The sequence below is a fragment of the Vulpes vulpes genome, chromosome 6, assembly GCF_048418805.1.
Source record: "Vulpes vulpes isolate BD-2025 chromosome 6, VulVul3, whole genome shotgun sequence".
In the NCBI taxonomy this organism is placed as follows: Eukaryota; Metazoa; Chordata; class Mammalia; order Carnivora; family Canidae; genus Vulpes; species Vulpes vulpes.
The window spans coordinates 74,650,892-74,675,310 of NC_132785.1; the positions used below are offsets into that span (position 1 = coordinate 74,650,892).

Sequence of the window (24,419 nt, forward strand, 5' to 3'; positions counted from 1 at the left end):
ACTGTGTATTCTGTGAGCCATTCCTGAAGGTTGCCAGGCCTTTGTCATTATAGCCCTCTCTGACTGCTTTGGGGAAACATGGCAAAACTAGCTTTCTGGGAGAAATTATTATATTAACCACTGTCTTTAACTTTTTCTGAAACAAAAGTATACATTAAAAATAAAAATTATGAAAAATACTTTCCTCCTCTCTAAAAGGGCAATCATTTTTTGAAAAAGCACCAGCTGAAACAATGTAATTCAAGATCCACATCAACAGAACACAATAAAGAAAAGTCAGTACTGGCAAAATGTCCTTTAAAATCTTTAATTAATGTATACTTATTTTCTTAACTGTTAAAATGGGGATAAAATTCTCCAATTGGTAGAACTGAAGAGTAAATAAAATGTGGATTAACGAACACCACATTGTAAATGTTCAAAAATGTTACTACTTTACCAAAATCATAATCCATACAGTGGTTTACAGTTAACGCTAAGAAAAATGTTCAATATTAATGCATAAGAAGCACCAAAATGGAAGTGGAGTCCTTATTAGAAAGTAGCCATGAAAAAAAAAAAAAAAAAAAAAAGCAAGTAGCCACGGCACATGCATTGTCAACACACCAACTGACCTGTCTCTGAAAAAACAAAGTATAAATCAAATAAATACTACTTCCCACCTAAGTTTTACTGTTGATGTATCTATAAAAACAGGCAATGAAGACAAAACAGCATTATTTATCTCTTTCTTAGTATGTTTGATAATGTAATATAAACATTTTTCTTTCAATGTAAGAGTCTTCAGATAAATCAGTTCTTGTACCATTTTTTAGAACATCATTAAGAACAACTTAGGTGTTATTTAATTATTTTTTAATTTTAAATATGCCTTTTTATTTATTTGTAAGCTCTATGTCCAATATGGAGCTTGAATTCATGACCCTGATATCAAGTCGCATGTTCTACCGACTGAGCCAGCCAGGTGCCCCACAACAAGACTAAAACCTCAAAGGAGCCCTTCTAACTCCAGATCTGAAACCAAGTCTGCACCTAACATTTGCAAGGCCAAGGACAAGTGTACAACTGGAGGTAGCCCCTCTTTGTGCTCTATCCTGCAAGCTCTATAAGGAACCCAGAGAAACCTCATGTGCATGTAAACAGATATTCTATCTTGCACACTGATCTTCTCCCCTGTGCCCTCCGTCTCCTTAGCTATCCATGGTCACCTTGACCACCTATGAGTGCACACACTAGAGGATGAACTCAGGGAACAGACCCACAGAAGAGAAAGACTCAGAAGTAGGCTTCAGATTTGGGCAAGAAAATATGGGGTTCCAGATTCCTAAAGCATGTCTAGTTTGGAGGGAAGGGGTATGTGCTTCAGGTGGGCAAATCCCCTTGGACCTACAGACCTCTCACCTCTGGGAGAAGGAGGTTCTCTAAAGAGTGGAATCCAGGGGAGGGGTCCCAGATTTACAAGCCTAACCATTCTACTGTCCAAACTTCTCTTTTACTCTAATAAAGTCATCTGCACATCTGAAATCTCAATCTATCTTCTTAAAAGATAGATTCTCAAACCAATACCTCTGTTAATCAAATAAAATCTTACCTTTACTCCTGAAACAATTACTCCATCTGCTGATTTAACCATGTTCTTAAAGAAATCTTCAAGTTTCTCTTTCTTATTTTTTCCTCTCACACTCAGCTGAAAGAAAGGTAAACTTAAGTTGGCAATTTTTTAAGATTACAAGTTGGAAAGTAATGCCTCTTTTATTCTCTGACATCAAAATGGCAACCTCAAAAGGATCCTGGTTTTTAAACTTTAATAAAGTGGCTATTTCATCATGTATATCAGTGACCTTCAAACTTTAGGGCATTAAAGAAGAGGCTGGCTTCACTCCCAAAGATTCAGATTCAGGTGATCTACAATAATGCCTGGATATCTCAAATTTTATATGTGATAATTCCATTGCAAGCAGCCTTCTCATCATATAAATAGTTTTATATAAAGACAATTAAAATTTTATTATTTATTTTTAAAGATTTTATTTATCTATTCATGAGAGACACAGAGGCAGAGACACAGGCAGAGAGAGAAGCAGGCTCCCTGTGAGGAGCCCAATGCGAGACTTGATCCCAGGACCCCAGATCACGACCTGGGCCGAAGGCAGATGCTCAACCACTGAGCCACCCAGGTGCCTCCCGCCAGGAGTTCTTTTAAAGATGTAAAATTTACTGGAGTATAATACACCATCATATGATTCTGTAAAAGCTTTGAAAATAAATTCTGCAAGTTCTTCACTCTGAACTCATCCAAATATCTTGTCTTGTCCTGTTTTGGGGATCAGCAACTTATAGTATAAGAGACACAAAAGATGACTCTAAATGGCATGAATAGTTATCTAAGGCAAAAGTGAGAAGCAGCTAACTCTTGACTTTACCACTTGTTGCATCAGGGTGTCCCATAAAGGAACATCCCATCTAATTTCCAAATCTACTGCCATGGCTTCAATGTTCACCATTAGGTAAGTGATTCACAAATCATGATCACTGCCCCTAAACCCTTTCCTGAGCCTCAGATCCTATTTCCAATTGCCTATATATCATATCCTTTATATGAAGATTCTACTAAACTCACAACAGACTAAGACAGTATTCATTATAAACTTTTTTTTTTTAAGATTCTATTTATTTATTCATGAGAGACAGACAGAGACAGGGACAGAGAGAGAGAGAGAGAGAGAGAGAGAGAGAGGAAGAGAGAGAAGCAGGCTCCATGCAGGGAGCCCGATGTGGGACTCGATCCAGGACTCGATCCTGGGTCTCCAGGATCACACCCTGGGCTGAAGGCGGCGCTAAACCACTGAGCCACCCGGGCTGCCCCTATTCATTATTATCTAATCTACAAATGTTTCCTTTTCTTGGTTCCCTATTCATGATCCCTTCATCTAACCAGTCTCTCAGAGTCCCACATATTCCCTAAAACCCCACACCTCTTATTAAAAATATTGAAATAGGGGAATCCCTGGGTGGCTCAGCAGTTTAGCGCCTGGCTTTGGCCCAGGTGTGATCCTGGGGTCCCGGGATGGAGTCCCACATCAGGCTCCCTGCATGGAGCCTGCTTCTCCTTCTGCCTGTGTCTCTGCCTCTCTCTCTCCTCTGTCTTTCATGAATAAATAAATAAAATCTAAATAAACAAATAAATAAAAAAATAAAAAAATAGAAATAACTTGATGGGATGAGCCCTGGGTGTTATACTATATGTTGGCAAACTGAATTTATTTATTTTTAATTTTTTTTGGCAAACTGAATTTAAATTAAAAAATTTTTAAAAAGAAAAGTCTTGAAATAATCTACAACTTCTTTTTGTCACTCACAGCTCAAATTCTACCATCCAATGCCTGAAATCTCTTTCTTTCCCACTGTCCTAGTAAAAAATCTCATTATCTTCTGCCTAATTACTACACTGGACTACTAGTTAACATCTCTCATTTCCTCAGTCTACGCCATTTTGTTGATGATTTCCAAAATCAAATTTTGAGCATCTTCTTTATTCAATAACTTTACAGAGTTTCATAACATTCAGAGATGGAAAGCCTTAGCATGATATTCAAGACTTTCAACAATCTGGTTCAACTTACTTTTCCAACCACCACCCTACCCAACAGAACCTTATGTTCCAAATAGTTCTCAAAAGAAGCCCTGAGCTTTTAGGTTCCTCTGTAACTGAAATGGTATCAATGGTATCTCTCCTCCCACTAAAAATTCTATTCAAACATCATTAAACATCCAAATTAAAACACATCTCTTCACAAAACCCTTCCAAACTGCTTTATCTTTACGCCCCCCCCCAATACACCTTGGGTGTTTTTTTTTTTTTTTTTCCCTTGGGTGTTTTTTTAAACTGCACACAAACATATATATATATATATATATATATTTTTTTTTAAATTCATTCATGAAAGACACACAGAGAGAGAGGCAGAGACACAGGCAGAGGGAGAAGCAGGTTTCACGCAGGGAGCCCGACCTGGGACTCGATCCCGAGACTCCAGGATCACGCCCCGGGCAGAAGGCAGGCGCTAAATCGCTGAGCCACCCAGGGATTCCCTGCACTTTTAATATTAATTAAATCATTAATTCACTCATTAAATGAACAATTGCCGAATGTATATTACAATCATACACTGTGCTAGGTGTTCAGGATATAAAGATGACTATAAGGTGGTCCTTATTGCTTTTTTTTTTTTTTTAAAGACTGATTTATTTGAGAGGGCAAGCACGAGTCGGGGAAGAGGCAGAAGGAGAGAGAATCCCAAGTAGACTTCCCACTGAGCATGGAGCCCAATGTAGGGTTCAATCTCATGACCCTGAGACCAAGACTCGAGCCAAAGTCAAGATTTGGACACTCAACTGACTGAGCCAGCAGTGCCCAAAGGTGGTCCCTACTCTTAGAATAATTTATCTTTCAGAAGAGAGTATGGAGAAACATATGATTAAACATAGGGTGAGTAGTACAATGTTAGAGGAATCCATAGGGCACGAGGAGAACACCAAGGGAACTCAATACAAACTTAGGAGATGAGAAAGATGACTGGAGGTTGAATGAGCAGACAGGGGCTGTTTTCAATAATTCGGGCACCTAGGTGCCTCAGTCAGTTAAGCATCTGACTCTTGATTTTTGGCTCAGGTCATGATCTCAGGGTCAGGAAATAAGCCCCATTTTGGGCTCTGCACTGAGTGTGGAAACTGCTTAATTAAGATTCTCTCTCTCTCTTGACTCTTTTAACTATAGGGAATAAACTGAGGGCTGCTGGAGGGCGGTGGGTGGGAAGATGGGGTAACTGAGTGATGTGCATAAAGGAGGGCACCTGAACTAATAAGCACTGGGTGTTGTATGCAACTGACGAATCACTAAATCCCACCTCTGAAACTAATCACAGAATATATGCTAATTAAATTGAATTTAAAATAAAAAATAAAAAAAAAATTTTCTCTCTCCTCCCTCCGCCCCTCTTTGTGCACCTGCCTGTTCTCTCTCAAAACAAAGAACAGATACCAAAAATACCTTTAAAATAATCCAGTCAATGATAAAAGTCAGAACTAATCTTTACGTCTGATCATAGAAAGAAGTGGACACATTCCTAATATAGTAAGGGAGTATATCAGACAGGATTTGGGGTTTCCCTATTAGGAATAGGGACCAGGAAGAGCAATCAGTAATTTTTAGGGTTTATTTGTTTTTTTAAAGATTTTATTTATTTGAGAGAGAGAAAGAGTGAACAGGTGGAGGAGCAGAGGGAGAACAACAAGCAGACTTGATGCTGAGCACAGAGCCTGACATGGGGATTCAATCCTACGACCCTGAGGTCACAATCTGAGCTGAAATCAACAGTTTGATTGAATCAATCAATCAAACATTTAGGGATCTCTGGGTGGCTCAGTGGTTTAGCGCCTGCCTTTGGCCCAGGACGTGATCCTGGAGTCCTGGGATTGAGTCCCATGTCAGGCTCCTGGCATGGAGCCTGCTTCTCCCTCCTCCTGTGTCTCTACCTCTCTCTCTCTGTGTGTGTCTATCATAAATAAAGAAATAAATCTTAAAAAAAAAAAAAAAAAAAAAAAAGGTCAAACATTTCATCGACTGCACCACTCAGGCGCCTCACTATTGATTAACTGTTATATAATATTTGCAAAACACCTTGTCTCTTTAGAGTTTCTCCAAAACACCATATACTGATATTAAAAGGGTTTATAATGCACTGCACCATTATCTCTATTAAGCATATATTAGTTTGGGAGGAAGAAAAATAAATCTATGTTGATGGGAAAAAACTTATGAAACCCTAAGATTTCTGAAAGCTCTTTAGATAAAGCTCATCTAAACAATTAATAATCATTTACTTATCACCTTAACAAATACTCATTTGACATCTTAATTGTCAGCCACTATTCTAACGTACTAAGAATATAATGTTGAAGAATTAAAGTCTTCTTAGAGCTTACGTTTTTGGGATAGGAAGACAAATAAATATGTAAATTTTAAAAATAGAGATATATATGGAGTGCATGGGTGGTTCAGTTGGTTTAGTGCCTACCTCCTGATTTTGGCTCAGATCATGATCTCAGGGTCCTGGGACTGAGCCCTGAGACAAGATCTGCCCTCAGTGGGGACTCTGATGGAGGATTCTCTCCCTTTCCTTCTGCCCCTCCCCCCTGCTCACATCCACATCCACTTATGCTCTCTAAAATAAATAAATAAATCTTTAAAAAATATAGACCTAGAATTTCATATAGCACGAAGGGATTTGTCAATGGGATAAAATATGTGGAACATGAAACTCCTCTAGCACATATAGCCTTGAAATGATAATACCATGCCTCCCTGTATACCAACATGGCTCTACCAATTATTATTATTATTTTTAAAGGTTTTATTTATTTATTCATGAGAGACACACAGAGAGAAAGAGGGAGAGACACAGGCAGAAGGAGAAGCAGGCTCCATGCAGGGAGCCCGACATGGGACTCGATCCCGGGTCTACAGGATCAGGCTCTGGGCTGAAGGCAGCACTAAACCGCTGAGCCACCAGGGCTGCCCCAACTGCTGAGCTACCTGGGCTGCCCCTCTACCAATTATTTATTATTATTATTACTACTTTAAAGAGTTATCTATCTATCTATCTATCTATCTATCTATCTATCTATCTATCATCTATTTATGATAGAGAGAGAGAGAGGCAGAGACACAGGAGGAGGGAGAAGCAGGCTCCACGCCGGGAACCCGACGTGGGACTCGATCCCAGGAATCCAGGATCGCGCCCTGGGCCAAAGGCAGGTGCCAAACCGCTGAGCCACCCAGGGATCCCCTCTACCAATTATTATTAAGGTCCTGACCAAGACCACAAATAAGGTTGAGCAAAAACAAACACATAAAGGTAAAAAACTGATGAGAGCATTCTGTACCATGTGTTTTTTGGCAACCCTACTCATGATTTTTAGCTTCTTCTTTTTTTTTTTTAAGCTTCTTATAATTCATGATATAGCCAGCATTCTTTCTAATTCCTAGTTACAAATGATCATGGGCCAGTATCACATACTACATTTATGCTCGTGAAAGTACCCATGCTTAAGTGCTATGTTTCTGTGATCTTGAGTTACTTCATACCCTTCAAAAAAATATGTTCTACTGCTAGACTTAGGACATTCTATTGTCATTGTCCTGTCTATTAAGACCAAACCAGAAGAGCAAATTTATATATACAAAATTCTTTGATCTTAATGTTGACTTGTAAGCAAACTAGCACTATGACACATCTGTTTTTTGCTAAAATCATGAGTTAATCTTGTCATTCAAATATAAATCCCAAGATCTGTATGACCCACCTTTAAAAATTTTTTTGCTAGTACTATGAATGAAGAAACCTTAAAAGATCAATAGCATCAATATTTCTATTTCCACTATAACAAACTTTTCAGGCAGGGCTGGAAGGGAGATTAGGAGCAATCCCACTGAAGGAAGTCAGTTTTATTTTGTTTTGAATAAAGATTGTATTTATTTATTCATGAGAGACACACACAGAGGCAGAGACACAGACAGAGGGAGAAGCAGGCTCCTCACAGGGAGTCCAATGCGGGACTCGATCCCAGGATCAGATCATGCTCTAAGCTAAAGGCAGATGCTCAACCACCGAGCTACTCAGGCATCACAGGAGGTCAGTTAAACAGATCAAAAGTCAATGATTAACCCAAAAATAATCCAGAATTTGGGCAGCCCAGGTGGTTCAGTGGTTTAGTGTTGCCTTCAGCCCAGGGTGTGATCCTGGAGACCCAGGATCAAGTCCCGTGTCGGGCTCCCTGCATGGAGCTTGCTTCTCCCTCTGCCTGTGTCTCTGCCTCTCTCTCTGTGTGTGTCTCTCATGAATAAATAAATAAATAATCTTAAAAAGAAAAAAAAAGGTAATCTGGAATTCTTTAGCTCAAATACCTCCCCCTGGGATTTCCCATAAGGCTTCAGAGGACTTCAAAACTCAAATTTAAGAAAACAATCAAGTTGATAACCCTATTTCTTAAGAAGTTCACAATTCAGCATGAAAACCCATGTCCCATGGTAGTGACATGATTTACTCTCATTTCTTCAATGAATCTACTCAAGTTCTATTGAAATACTGTATTACCATAACAAAAGTGTCATTTTAAACTGCCTTGAAAACTAAGAACATTAGAAAAAGGGTCATCTAGCTATTCCCTGCCTTTTCTAGTAACTCTAAAAATAAACCTTGATCACTACTTTAATTAATACTCACATCTTGATTATATTCCAAGAAGACGTGGAAATTTAAATCTTTTCTCAAAATAGGATGTGCTGCCACACGACATAGGAACACTTCATGCATTGCAACAGTCTTCTTGAATATTGCCAAATATTCACTAGAAACAATACACAAAATTACAGGTAAAACACTGCACCAACTAGAAAATCATCTGTAACAATTTTTTTTTCAACAGATGCTCTGAATTATTCTAAATGCAAAATTAAAGATACAAAGATATAATCCATGTAAACAAAGATTTTAGTTGAACTGTTAATAAAATATGTAAAACCCAGCTCTGAAAAGGCTTCATGCTAGTTAATAGTATTTATTATACTTAAATGTTAATATTTTTAGGTTTTATGAACCTTTCTTTTTATGCAAGTTGATGTTAAAGGTGACTACTGGGGTGTTCGTTTTCAGCTCCAGAGAAAGTACACTAAGAATTATTTGATACAATCTTTGTAACTCAATTTCTAAATAATTACTGCATTTAAACACCTTTACATAAGAAAAAATTAAAACTCAAACCTCAGTAAACATATTTTCAACATTAATAATTATTTTTATCTAATGACCCCAAACACACAAGAAAAAAGCATACCACAGAGAGACTAATTTTTGTCATTACATTGAAAAACTGTGTTTAAAATATTTTAATATCAGTGAATCACAGCGATCATATTGTAATACATGTCAGTTTGAAAAAAGAAACACTCAAGGAAAAGGCCCAATATTCTTGCTTCAACTACGTGCAAGGAGGATAAATTTTACATACCAGCAAACCAGCAGGACCAATGTTGGGAGAAGTTTGATCTCTGTGAGGGTAGTCATTCAGTGAAGACAAAAAAGAAGGATGCAGAGGATGGAGGTAGCAGTAGAATAAACCCAAGGTTCTCTGTTATCCAACCCCTAACCAGACCACAAAAGAATCATGATCAGGGCCACTGGAAAACCACAGATTCTTTAATATTAATGTGCTCTGCTAATTTCCAGTTTTCAGTCTTATAACTATAAAAAGTATGTATCTCTACTCTCAGACTACTGCTTGCACCCAGCATGGATAAAAATCTTAAAGTATCTGTCACCTTACACTTTTGACAAAAAATATATACTTTGCTAATTTATCTTGTCAAATGAGCTATTAGCATTCTGAAGAGGAGTCTAGTAGCCGTGTGGATATACGCTTAAAAGCTGAAACTAAGTTGAAGAGGAGAAAAAGAAATGCAAGAAGAGGAGAAATGACCACGGAAAGAATGATGGAGGTGACAATGATGCAAGGGAAGTATTTCCTTGTATAGCTCCCAAAATATAGAAAAACAATATACCACAATTCTAAAATTACTTCAAATGTCTAATAAAAGGGGGAAGATTTGGTATTTTTAGCAAGTATGCTAAAAATAAAATAGAAATTATCTCAAATTTTTTCAAGGACTTAATACATTTCTAGTATATGTGAAACTAATAATTATTTAATGAAAAACATTTAAAAACTATTTTCGTTACTTTGCTCCTATTCTTTTCCCTTCAGCCAGAAGCCAGAGGCAGAAAAAAAGGGCAAAAACAAACACACATACAAACTCATGTATTTAAGAAAAAAAAAAAAAAAAAGAAAACAATATATGCAGAGTTGCTCAATGTATATTTCTATGAGAAACCGCAGTTTCAGTAGTATGCACACACCGAAAAAAAGAAAATCAGGCTGGCAGTGACTAAGACCTTGTAAATAAAAAACAAAACAACTTACATTCTGCTTTAAAAAGTCATATTTCCCTTTCTACTATTTGTAAATAAAGTTTTGGATTCTCTGCTTTCAATTTACAAAGTCCATTTAAAACATAATTTAAAGAATTTTACAATGCAAACAATTATTCTATAATTTTCCTGTAGGCTCTGATCATGATCATTAAAACTGGTTGTTTGGCTTAAACCTGCATCTTTCAGAAAGGGTCACTGTGGTGAAATGATTAAAAGGACGGGATATCAGAGAGCACAGAAAAAAGGCATTAAAACAAGCACAATTAACAAAAACAACAACAAAAATCACATACGCTTCCAGTTCCTGTTTCATCTTTGTGAATTCTTCCTTTGTCATGGACCCTTCTCCTTCTCCAAGCTTCTGTAGTTTTTCCCTTGAAGCATCAAAATCGGGTCTTGGTGGTGCTGGTGGGATCTGTTTAAGAGAATCAAGTCACTAATTTTAAAGACTATTTTTTTTTCACAGCAGTTTTACTACTGCCACCATAAAAGATTGTATCTGGGAAAGCTAAGGACATCCTGAATGAGCATGACACCAGGAATATCAGATTAGAGAATCTGATTAGCTCCTTTGCATCAAGGAAGACATAAATACAACAGAGCACCATTTTCTAGTATTAGAACACTAGTTCCCAAACTTTAACCTGCAGATTCGGATGGGACAACTTGAGAGTCCTCAAACGTACATACACATTAAGCTCTGACTATACATTAAAAGATGTATACCATTTTTCAGAAGTATGTAAGTGGTTTGGTTAAATACAAATATGTATCTTTTTAATTAAGGAATTAATAGTAGCTTTATGCTATACTATCTTTTTAAAATTTACAAATGTCAATAGTATGATCCATCAAGGAATGTTAAAAAGGGTTCCTGAATCAGAGGGGTTTATCAGAAGCATAAAGCACTGACTTAAAACCAGGAGAATAAGACAGGGATTAATGACTAACATCATTCTACTCACTCACAGTAGGTAAGTAAACACTTACCTTAAATAAAAATGTACAATCTAGAAGAGTCATATCATTCAAGGGAAGGATAAAGAAAAAGTTTATCTTAAGGAGGGTCTACAAGTAACAACTGTTAAGGAGAAATGATGGGAAATAAAGAAAGCAAGGAGATGAAAGGAAGAAAAGATAGGAGAAAGTTAAAGAATGAATACAAGAAAAGGGTTACGCTTGAGGAAAGCAATAGGAAGGGAGCAGCACATACAGCTGAGCACACATTCATTGATGCTTGTACACCACATCTACTATGTGCTAGGAATGATGCTGAACAATGCGCATATAAAGATAAGTAAGACATGGTCTTGATCTTTGAGGAGTGTTTATTTAGTCTATAAGAGGACATGGTAGTAAGAAAATACCATTAGACAACTTGAAGAAAAAAAAAAGAAAGAAAAAAAAAGGGAAAAAAAAGAGAAAAAAAAAGAAGAAAAAAGGAGAGAAAAAAAAAAGACAAGATGAAGAAGAAAAGGTGGAAATAAGATGGGAAAAGAAGGAGCTTCCAGGTTGGTGAACACACTGACATGCTGGGAAGGTAGCAGGTGGTACACCTGGACAGGGCATGAAAGTTCTGCACCAACCCCATCTCCCCCTCTGTACCCTGTCCTATGTACACTTCTTCCTTTTGGCTGTTCCTGAGTTGATCCTTCATATAAACTGGTATTTTTTTTAAAGGAAAAGAAAAAAAGAAAGAAAAAAAAGAATGTACTGCCAGTTGTCCACCAAATTCTGAGTTATACAAAGAAAAAGCAAATGACAGAAGGAGTGGCCACAGGAGGGAGATAGAATCATCAGGATAATTTCAAGGAGATCAAAGGAAACTAAATTTCAGGAATCTGAGTGTGGTCAACAGCTGAGGTGCAACATCTGATGCATACTTGGGTAACATTTCTTTTTTAAGATTTTATTTATTTGAGAGACAGAGAGAAAGAGAGAGCACATGAGCACGCACACAAGCAGGGAGATGGACAGAGGGAGAGATAAGTTGACTCCCCTCTGAGCAAAGAGCCTTACTTGAGGCTGGATCCCAGGACTCTGGGATCATGACCTGAGCCAAAGGCAGACACTTAACCAGCTGAGCCATCCAAGTGCCCCAGATAAGATAATCTTTTTTTTTTCAAGGTTTTATTTATTTATTCATGATAGACACAGAAAGAGAAGTAGAGACATAGGCAGAAGGAGAAGCAGGCTCCTCGTAAGAAGCCTGATGCAGGACTGAATCCCCAGACCAGGATCACGCCCTGAGGTGAAGGCAGACGCTCAATCACTGAGCCATCCAGATTAAATAACTTCTTAAGGAACCCTCCAACTCTGAGTATGTCTACCTAAGGGTTCAAAACCAGAATGGTTTATAACATTCCCTTAATCTCTAGTTTGAAAAGCCCATTTCAATTCCAATAAAGAGTGAGAATTTAAGTTAATTAATTAATTTATTTATTCATGAGAGACAGAGAGAGAGAGAGAGAGGGAGAGGCAGAGACACAGGCAGAGGGAGAAGCAGGCCCCTTGCAGGGAGCCCGATGTGGGACTCGATCTCGGGACTCCAGCATACTGCCCTGGGCCAAAGGCAGGCACTAAACTGCTGAGCCACACAGGTGTCCCAAGAATTTAAGTTTAAATGAAGGAGCATAATATATCCATATCTCTACACTCTCAAACTAGGCAATTCAGGGTAAGAAGTGGTAGTCAATTGTGTTTTTCTGACAATTTAAAAAAAATCACACCAGCTCACTAAAATACTAAGTAAGATTTAATATAAAGTATCTAAAAAGCTTCTAGAAAATGGGATTAAAATGGAACCCCAACACTTACAATGTAACCAGCGTAGTCTTCATTTTCAACGAAGGAATCATGAAGCCAAATGAATTCCTCATGTTGTCGAACAACAGAAAACTCATTTTGTTTAAAATTTGGCAATGAACTCTGTAAAGACAGAGATACTCTTTAATAAAAATAAAAATTACACTAAAAGGCTTTTAATAAACATTTTAAATCTTATTTTCTTAAATTAGTCTTACAAGAATGATTATTAGTACTTTTAACCTCTATTATGAAAACTCTGAGACACCTCAACAAAATTATCCTGGGATCTTTAAGAAAGTAAGTTGACAGTCTCTTATTATTATATTGTACTGCTACCATTACTTATTAAGTTATCTTATTATTAATATATATTAGTATATATTATTTTTCACTTTTCACTTATTATTAATATATATTAAACTCAAGTACTCAAAGGAAAATAAATCTACGATCTGAAAATGTGCCGGAGAAGTGAGATCCAATAAGAAAATAATTTGTAAGACAGTAATTTATTTATTTATTTTTAAAGACGTTATTTATTTATTTTGGTGGGGGGAGCGTGGTTGGGGGAGGGGGGCAAGCTGAGATCTTGACCTAAGCTGAAATCAAGAGTGGGACGCTTATCCAACTGAAACACCCAGGTGCCCCATAAGACAGTAATATAATTAACTGAAAAAACAAAACAAAATTGAAAACAAAAATAGTGAAAGATGTTACTAAATATCTAGAGAAAATTAAATTTGCATTATATCTAGGTTCTGTGATTAATTCTTAAATGTTAACCTTTAAAAAAAAGTACACTTTTAAAAAACTGTTCAAATACAGTGAAATTATAAACTAAAATACTCTAATTTTGTTCAAAACCAAAGTTCCAGTTAATATATCATATGTAACATTAGCACAATAAATAGTTAAAATAATACAAGAACAAAATCACATTTACCTTTGTGTGAACAGTGAATTTTACTTTATCTCTCTCACTAAGAGCATCAGAAATGTCCACTTGCAGAGCAGCATCACTTTGAAGATCTACATTTATTGCTTTAAGCTAGAAAAAGATAATGAAAATTCTGTGGGCTTATACAGAATTTCATTCTTTTCTCAGATATTAAGACAATGCAAAAACAACAAAAATAAAAGAATCTTGAATCTCAAAAAGTACTCAAGTTCATTTTTAAACCTCATATATTTAGAGAGGCAGGGGCTTTGGGTAGGTTATTACTTTAATCAATTTTCATTCTATACCATTCAACTATGCTTTGTATGAGCCAATGGGCTAACCACAATTCATTATAATTTCACTCAAAAAGTAAACTATTTTTTCTCTCTCCTATTCTCTGCCATCATGGTGTGTGTGGTTGACTGATCCTCACCACGGACAACAGCAGGGAAGCCTGGAAGGCACCCTAACCTAGGGGCTTGGATGACGCTGGTTTGAATCCCATCTCTGCACATTAATATTCTGATTTGGGTCTTCTCACAAAACCTATCAAGTAATTCCTGGCCAAGAAACAAAAGCAGAATCGTTTCATTCGCCAGTGGATTCAGATGAAACTGGTAACAAAATCAGGTACAACTTCAAGGGGAGGTATTGGTACTGGAATTGGGAGAACCAAGCTGGTCTACATGAAATAGCACATGAGATGGCACACATATTTATGTTGCATGTAGGTCACATATTCCTATCCTATCACTCCTAACATCACTACTACCTGAGCAATAGATATGTTTTTCAGGGAAATTTTTCTTTTCTGTTACTAGGTTTCTGTGGTAGTTGGTTGGTTCAGTAATAAATATGTAAGACCTTTTGTTTGAAAAAATACATGTAATAAATTTCCAAGAAGATGGTCCTTTAAAGTTCAAGTGTTCTAAAATTAAGTATTTATCTTTTAGAACAAGAAAAATAATGAAAAGAATACTGGCTAATAGTTTTTTTTTTTTTTTAAAGAATTTGTTAGGTTTCTTTCTTTTTTTTTTTTTAATTTTTATTTATTTATGATAGTCACAGAGAGAGAGAGAGGCAGAGGGAGAAGCAGGCTCCATGCACCAGGAGCCCGATGTGGGATTTGATCCCGGGTCTCCAGGATCGCGCCCTGGGCCAAAGGCAGGCACCAAACCGCTGCGCCACCCAGGGATCCCGGCTAATAGTTTTAACTCTACTGATTATTTTAATAAACAATGAAACTACTAAAATAGTTAAATATATTACATATATGTAAAGTGCTAAGAAAAAAAATAGTAAATACCCAATAACTATCACCTGTGATATGAATTAAATCTCCTTTTACTCTCCAAGCTTTAATACATTCAAAGAATTAAATACATTCTCTATTTAGTGCTTTACTTATCTATGAGAAGATTTCTTTACTTATCCTTATTTATTTTTTTAAAAAGATTTTATTTATTCAAGAAAGACAGACAGAGAGAGAGAGAGAGAGAGAGAGAGAGGCAGAGACACAGGCAGAGGGAGAAGCAGGCTCCATGCAGGGAGCCTGATGTGGGATCTGACCCCGGGACTCCAGGATCATGCCCTGGGCCAAAGGCAGGTGCTAAACCACTGAGCCACCAGGGATCCCATAATCCTTTTTTTAAAAAAGTAAACTCTATACTCAATGTCGGGCTCAAACTCACAATCCCACCCCGAGATCAAGAGTTCCATGTTCCACTGTCTGAGCCAGCCAGATGCCCCTCTACTCATAAGGCTTACTATTAATTCTGGGCAGCCCGGTGGCTCAGCGGTTTAGCGTCACTTTCAGCCGAGGGCCTAATCCTGGAGACCTGGGATTGAATCCCACGTTGGGCTCCCTGCATGGAGCCTGCTTCTCCATCTGCCTGTGTCTCTGCCTCTCTGTGTCTCTCATAAATAAATAAAATCTTAAAAAAAAAAAGGCTTACTATTAATTCTATTTATAATTCTTAAATTTTCTCTATTTTTCTTCCTCGTTAGACAAATACACACTCTAAAATATTTGACTAATTTGAAGACTTATTAAAAAACCGAAATACACTAAAAAATGAAAATAAAGTCTTAGCCTGCTGCAAAGAAATATTTAGTCTTGTTTATTAACTACCTAGCTTTCTTCAAAAAAATAAATCTTTAAAAAATGAAAAAAATAAAAATGTATATATAAAAGGCTTAAAGAAAATACAACAAAGTGTGGATTTTCTTCTTTATATATTCCTTTATTCTCCCAATTGCCCACAAAATGCATACATTACTTTTATAAATGGGGGGGGGGGGGGGAGGGAAGCCTTCTTTATACAGAAATCCTGTAATCTATTAAAATATCTTATGAAACTTCATTAAATAGAGTTAACTTTCATTAGTAATGAAAAAATTAACAGTATTTCACTTTTGCACTACTGGTTCTGAGAAGATACGTTTGTTTGTTTGTTTATTTATTTATGATAGTCACACACAGAGAGAGAGAGAAGCAGAGACACAGGCAGAGGGAGAAGCAGGCTCCATGCACTGGGAGCCCGATGTGGGATTTGATCCCGGGTCTCCAGGATCGCGCCCTGGGCCAAAGGCAGGTGCCAAACTGCTGCGCCACCCAGGGATCCCGAAGATATGTTTTTAAAACATAAAAACCATTACATATATTACTTAAGATTCACAGAAAAAAATTAATCACTGTTTAAATTATGTGGTACTTTGATGACCCTTAGTAAAAATTTTATAGGTAACTTAAGTTTACATTAAGTTAAATTTCATCAGTAATCCTATTTTTAAAAGTTTATACTATAAACTTAATAAAACATTTTAAAATGTTAAAATATCTGTTACTGTACTCAGTGTTACACATAGCCTACTGTCTGATAAATGAAATTAAAAGTTGCCTTGAATTATGAAGTTTCCTTTTTCATTTTCCAACTATCTCATTGCCTCTGCAATACTGAAAACATTAGTCTTTTGGTTTTCTTCCATTGACTTAGTCTTATCAGGCCTTCATATGGTCTAGTCTACCTCTTCTCCAACCCCTTACCTTAATTCTATTTTAAGAAATGTTTCCTTTTGGAGCACCCAGGTAGCTCAGTCGGCAAAGTCTGACTTCAGGTCATGATCTCAGGGTCCTGGGATCCCAGTCCTGGGGGCTCCCATCTCAGGTTCTGTGCTCAGCAAGGAGTCTTCTTCTCCCTCCCCCACTCCCTAACTCATGTTCTCTCTCTCTCTCAAATAAATAAAATCTTAAAAAAAATCTTTCTTTTTTCCTCTTTACTCACAATCAGGCCACTTTTAAGATGATTACTGTGGTAGACTGAATAATGGCTCCCCCAAAATATCCACATCCTTGGAATTTGTGGACATTATCCTATATGGGAAAAAAAGGGCTCTGCAGGTGTGATTAGAGATGGGGAAATTATCCTGATTATCTAAATAGGCCTTAAATGCAGCTACATGTATCCTTATAAGAGGGAAGTGCCGGGAGATTAGACAGACAAAAAAGGAGATAACAGGACTATGGATGCAGAGATTAGAGTGACACAGCCACAAACCAAGGACTGCTGGCAGCCACCAAAAGCTAGAGGAGAAATTCTTCCCTAGAATCTCAGGGAGTGTGGTCCTGCTAATACCCTGATTTCAGCTCAAAGATACTGATGTTGGACTTTTGGACTACAGAACTACAAGAGAATAAATTTCTATTGTATTGTCATTAAATTTGTGGTAATTTGTTACAGCAGCCACAAGAAACGAATAAACTTATCATTATGATTTTGGGAACAATAACCTTGGCTTTTCTCCATTTCCTATGTTTTCATTGCCTACTTAAGCATTTCCCAAATGCAACTGGTAAGAATCAACCTAGGTGCTTGTTAAAAATACAGAACCCCAGTCCCTAACACAGACTTATCAAAACAATCTTCAGAGACTCTTAACTAGAGAAAATAAATGGAGGGTTGCTGGAGGGGAGGTGGTAGGGCGATGGGTAACTGGGTGATGGGCATTAAGAAAGACACCTGATGTAATGAGCACTGGGTGTTATATGCAACTGATGAATAACAGAACTCCACCTCTGAAACTAATCATTTACTTAATTATTGAATTTAAATAATTTTTTTAAATCTTTGGGGGAATAAGCCTTAAAAACTGTGTTTGGGAACCCTAGCCTAGATTTTCAGGGTTGTCTTTGCATTTACATTGTCAAAATTTCAGCTCAATTGCTAATCTTCTCTTTTAATGATTACATAAAACATTGTTGCTGGATTTTTTTTAAAAGATTTTTATTTACTCATGAAAGACACAGAAAGAGAGAGAGAGAGACAGGTAGAGGGAGAAGCAGGCTCCATGCAGGGAGCCCGATGTGGGACTCGATCCCAGGACTCCAGGATCATGCCCTGAGCCGAAGGCAAGGCATGTTAAACCATTGAGCCACCCAGGCATCCCTGTTGCTGGATTTCCTATGTATATATACATTTTCATTTTCAGACTTAATTTTACTTTAGCTGTTGTATTATCAATGTGGTAACATACTTCTCAGGTTTCTACATTTAAGTAACTTATTTATCTTCCAATTTAAGATTATTCCAAATTATTCTTTCTTGTATTTCCTTATCCCTATATATCAAACACTCCCTCCTTTTCTGATAGTGCAACACTTGGCTTTTTAAAATTGTAACTTTTATTGATAACAAACATTCCTATATTATATATTTACTGCTTTTTTTTTTAGTATACCTTACATACAATGAAATGCAGATTCTAAGTATATAGTTTGAAGAGTTTTGACAAATACACAGGTTACACCCTTGTGATCATGACCACAATAGTTCCCTCTTTTATTCTCATTTCTACTTCTTTACTTTCTAACTCTTCTGTAAATTCTTTTTTTTTTTTTTTTTTTTTATGATAGTCACAGAGAGAGAGAGAGGCAGAGACATAGGCAGAGGGAGAAGCAGGCTCCATGCACCGGGAGCCCGATGTGGGATTCGATCCCGGGTCTCCAGGATCGCGCCCTGGGCCAAAGGCAGGCGCCAAACCGCTGCGCCACCCAGGGATCCCTGTAAATTCTTTTACATGCATTATTAAAGCTTGTAGCCATTCATATATTGCCTCAATGGCCATTAATTCAATCATTTGTCTTTTTCATTCTTTTAGTAACTATGTTCTAGAACTGATCTCGGGAAAAGTGCATGAATCATAAATGTGGTCACAGCAAAATGATGGTGGTGAGATTGTGACTCCTCTAATTTACACTTCATAGTAAATTCAAAATATCAGCTGAAGTGTTCATTCTGATTACATCTTTCTACAGTCAGTTCCGGTGTACACTTCATACAATTTTTTTTTTCCCATTTCCTGAGCTTACAGAGAAAAGGAGACATAAAGGAATTACTTTGTTTGACAAGAAGATGTGCTTCACACACATTACGGTTTTTTTTTTTTTTTAAAGTCCTGTTTCTAATAACTAAGATGTGTAATGGAAAAGCTGGTCAATAAAATGAAATCATCCCCCACATAAATACGAAACTTCCACTGAAAGGTAATCTGCTATATTTCATCAATTCTAGATGCGTATTTTGCACATTTTAACATTTGAAATAGGAATGTCTTGCAACTGACCACAAATTACAGTTTAATTGACAGTAGTTTTTCTTTCTTGGTGGTACGTAAAAGTATACCTTCCAATCAATTGTGCCTTAGGTTTGCTAAGGTATCGTATTGTAAATCTAATGTTACATAAAATGTACACAAGATTTTTCAGATATATTTTCTTCTTTCTTTAAAGACAATAATGTTAGAATTTTTATTTAGGGAAAGAGTGAAAGCAAACAACTTGTGATTTGTCAACATTTAATTAACTGTCTGAAACTAGTGAGGAAATTCTCATTAGATAACATTCACTGGTTTAATCCTTACATGGGCTGATAAACTTTGTGTTTTGTCAGAGACTGACTAGGTTAAACATTTGTGTCAAGGTCAAGAGAAAGATTTGGCAGGGAAGATGGATTAAGTAACATAAATATAGTATTATTAGAAAGATAATTTAGGGGCGCCTGGTTGGTTAAACATCTGACTTCAGCTCAGTTCATGATCCCAGGGTCCTGGGATTGAGCATCAGTGGCAGGCTCCGTGTTCAGCAGGGAGTCTGCTTGTCCCTCTGCCACCCCCCTTCTGCTCTTTCTCTCTCAAAAAAATAGTATCTAAAAAAAAAAAAAAGATAATTTAAAGACACTGCCCTATTGCTGATTTTCCATATATAATTATTTAGTAAAGAAGACATTTGCTACTAGTTTACTATACTGACTCATTTACTATAGAGTATCTATCCTAGAACATTCTTAAAAAACTGGTTGTTCATCTTTTGTCAGAAAAGCAAATGTATAATAGGTAGATGGACAGAGGAAGGAAGAAAAGGAAAATAACTATTGCAATGGCTTCCAAACTGGTGTCTTGCTTCTGCCTTTTACCCTCTTCAATCTATTTCTTACAGAGCTACCAGAAATCTGATTAAACTAAAAATCATTTCTCTGCTCAAAACCTAAGAGTTCCCACTTGGAGAAAAGCCTTACAGGGGTCTCCCAGGCCCAAAAAAATCTCTATCTGACATCATTTCCCAGGCTAATCTACTATTCCTCTGGTTCACTGTAAACTTGTCATATAGCTTCCTTGTTCTTTAAACACTGGGGCATGCTACCACTTCAGGAGTCTGCACTTACTGTGCCCTCTCCCTGGAATATTCTGCCCCCAGATATCTATCTGCATGACTCACTCTTTCATTTCCTTCAAGTATTTACCAAAACGTCACCTTCTCAGGAAGGTCTTTCCTGGCAACCCTAAGACTACAGCTCAACTCCCCTCCATTCTCAAATAATCCCGATCTCTCCCTCATTTTTTTCCATATCACTTGTTTACCATCTACTATATCTTATTTTTTAATTAAAAAAATTTTTTTTAAGATTTTGTTCATTATTCATGAGAGACATACAGAGAGAGAGGCAGAGGGAGAAACAGGCTCTATGCAAGGAGCCCGATGCAGGACTTGATCCCGGATCCTGGGATCACGCCCTGAGCCGAAGGCAGACACTCAACCGCTGAGCCACCCAGGGATCCCTATATCTTATTTTTTAATAGTCTTCCCTAACTAGAATGTCAATTTTGTGAGGACATGGATTTTTGTTTTATTCACTGCTATATTCCCAGTGGTGACTTCAATAAACACATGCTGAGTGCAAAGGAGAGAAGAGTAGAAAGAAAGGTGGTAACCATAACCGGGCTAAGAACTGTAATTATAGTATAGTAAATGGAAAACCCCTAAGACAGACAGAAGTAAATTCCATTAGGCTCACTAATTCAGTCCAAATTTTAAATCTACTGAACTCCTAGCCCAGATATCATTTTGGAAGTCCTATAATATATCATTTCTATTATTACTGTATGTCTTCTACTGAGCAGTCAAATTAGTGGTTGATTATGTGTGTGTGTGTGTGTGTGTGTGTGTGTGTGTATATATATACATATATATATATATATATACACACACAGACACACTTTCTGGAAACTGGAATTTGCAATCAGATTTCCTCTCATATACTATACCAGAAACAACAACATTACTAGGGTCACATATGTCACTCCAATGCTTTTTTTTTTTTTTTTTTTAAGATTTATTTACTTTATATATAGAGAGTACATGTGAACGAGCTGTGGATAGGGCAGAGGGAGAGAGAAGGGGAGACAAGTGGGCTCCCCACGGAATGCAGAGCCCACTTTGGGGCTGGATCATGACCGGTGCCAAAATCAAGAGTCAGGTGGCTTAACCAATCGACTATGCCATCTAGGAGCCGCTTCCCTAGTACTTTTAACCAAATAATCGATTTTTCATCTTGTTTTAATAAATTTCAAACAACTGTCCTAGGTGTTGTGTAGCATATAAAGTGAACAAAAAGCCTTGCCTTCAAGAAATATGTAGTGAGGGAGACAATTTTATGTGATAAAACACAAAATTAAATATTTCCCATTCTTTTTCCTCACCAACTGTATTCTGTACAATTTAACCTTATAATACTTCCCCATCTTGTGATCTTTCCACATGTCTGCAGCCTGTTACGCTTTTCTACTTCCCTCCTCTTCCACTCCACTGCATATGTCACTCCAATACCTTTCTTGCTGGTCCCGTCAACTCTCATTACTTTTTGCCATACTTGGCTTGCAAATTCCCACTCAGGATCAATTCAACAATCACCTTTGCTTTCTTAGCTGCCTGTGTGGCTAGAGAAAAGTCACAACTGCTTATACTGGTCTACTGCAAATTAATGGTCTTCAAATTGCATTAGGCTCTTAAAACCATTCAACACTCCTGAGTAGATCTGCTCAGCTCCCCCTGATTCCCTTCAGCAACTACTCCAAACTTTTACTACTTCAACTCTATATTTCCGCCCCCTCTCTCAACAAGTGACCTTGTTTCCCACATTCTAAAGAAACAAACACTAGCAGCTGTTTTTTCCCCCTCAGATCCATCAATAAACTCTCCTACAAATAAATCTAGCCTCATCATATTCTCCACTTTTTCATAAGCAGTGTCCTCTGGAGGGATGAGCTATCTGTCCACCTGAGCATTTAATTGTGCTGTCTGCTTCACAATCTGCTCATACACTGCTCTTCTAGTTAGCCTTGATCTCACAAACCCTTCACACACAGGATCTAATTTTCAAATCCAGTATTTTTTAGTGTCCTTGACCTCTCTGCAGTATTTTGCCTTGGTGATCATTCTGTCCACTTTCTTTAAACTCTCAACTTATGGGAATTCTCTCATATCCTTCCTACCTCTCAGCCCTGTCAATCGATCCATTTCTTCCCTGTAACCCTTAAGGGTTGGTTTCCACAGGTGCTATCTAGCCTAGGCGATCTCAGCCATTCTCAACTATAACTCCTAAATATTTATCATAAACTCAGACCTTATTCTAAATTCCCAATTATACTTTCATGTTATCAACTAGACACATCTGCCTGGACGTATTCACTTTAATAAGTACTGAGTGTCTTCAATGTGCAAACCACTGTCCTAGGAGCTAGGGATGGAACAGTGAAAAGACACAAGCCCCACTCTTCCAGATCTTACACTCTAGTTTGGCAGAAAAGGGATTAGATACCTTCTAGGCACTTCAAATCCAACACATATGAAATCAAACATACTATCTACCTTCTAACTCTGTTCTTCTCTCCTGTATTCCTCATTTTCTCCTCCTTCTCTCCCATGTACTTATACAGTCATTATACCCTGTCAATTCTATCTCCTATACATCTCTTTGCTATGTTCCTTCCTTCATCCTCTCTTCCACTGCCATATACCTTCATCATTTTTACTTAGGATTTTTAAAAATTTATTCATGAGCAGAGACATAGGCAGAGAGAGGCAGGCTCCCTGCGGGGAGCCCAATGTGGGACTTGATCCCAAGACCCTGGGATCACACCCTGAGTCGAAGGCAGACACTCAAACAATGAGCCACCCAGGTGTCCCACCTTCAGCATTTTTCATCCGTATCGTTAAAGCAGCCTGTCAACTGGTTTCTCTGCCTTCACAGTAAGAATCAAACCACTCTCCACATCAGAGTAACCTAACCTACAATGCTATCTTCATCTACGTATAGGTCTTTCCCAGCTTATGATCCCTGAGGACTTCCCATCGCTTAGAATTTTAATTATTATGCCCTTTATACTTGATCTGTACTATCCATATCTACCCTTGCTTCCTATAAGAACAAGTGCTTCAGGTGGAACCAAATTACCTACCCATGCTATCCACTCTGCTGGCAAGCCTTCCTCTTCCCTGAGAGCCTACAAAATTCCTGGTCAATATTTAAGGCTTAGTTCATTTAAGTGATAAATAGCTGTTAATAGTGCCAGACCTGAAGCTAGACTGTCTGAGTCTGAATCCAGCTCATACTGGCTGTTATAACCTTGGGCAAGTTATTTAATCTCTCTGAACCTCAGTTCTCTTTCCAAAGTAGAATAGTAGCAGCCACTTAACAGAGATTTGAGAATTGAGTTAACACATGCAAAGTACCTGGCCCACAGTAAATGCTACATTGGTATGTAGCTATCATCATGTCTTTACTACTACTTCCCCTTCTCCCAAAGGCAAACACTCCTTCCTTTGTACTCCCATGGCACTCTATCATAAGACTGTCACTACCCTGTGATGATCTTAGGGCAGGAACTTTCTTAATTTCCTCTGTCAACATAATTGATGTCATATTTTTATCTAAAATAACATCAATAAATGTGGAATCTGTTCAAGCTACATGCTGTGTAGGTGCAAAAGAAAATGCAAACATCTGGCCAAGACTTCAAAGATAATCAAATTTCAAGTGGACAAAAAAAAGGTGAGAAAAAAAAGCATGCTACAAGATTAATAAGCATGCATAAAGCAGACACTAAAGTGCAGAGGTGGCTGGGCAATGACAAGCAGACTAGAATATGTCTAGTGCTAAGGATATACAGAAAAATGAAGCCAGCCTGAAAGTGTCACGAATTGTGTTTAATGCTAGCCTAAGGAGTTTGAACCTTACTGCAAGAACTGGGTCCAAGTAAATACTTTTGACTAGTGTCGTTATATGACT

General features: G+C 37.4%; 1 protein-coding gene across 1 annotated transcript in view; it reads right to left on the bottom strand.

Moving 5' to 3' along the window:
- The window catches only part of SNX6 (sorting nexin 6), a 61,072-nt gene that overhangs the window by 32,218 nt on the left and 4,435 nt on the right, over positions 1-24,419 (bottom strand). The window contains exons 3-7 of the mRNA XM_072761411.1: positions 13,801-13,905; positions 12,867-12,977; positions 10,343-10,464; positions 8,286-8,409; positions 1,592-1,687 (exon numbers count right to left, since the gene is read on the bottom strand). Of these exons, the coding sequence (XP_072617512.1) occupies positions 1,592-1,687; positions 8,286-8,409; positions 10,343-10,464; positions 12,867-12,977; positions 13,801-13,905 (558 nt within the window). The remainder of the gene's footprint in view (positions 1-1,591; positions 1,688-8,285; positions 8,410-10,342; positions 10,465-12,866; positions 12,978-13,800; positions 13,906-24,419) is intronic.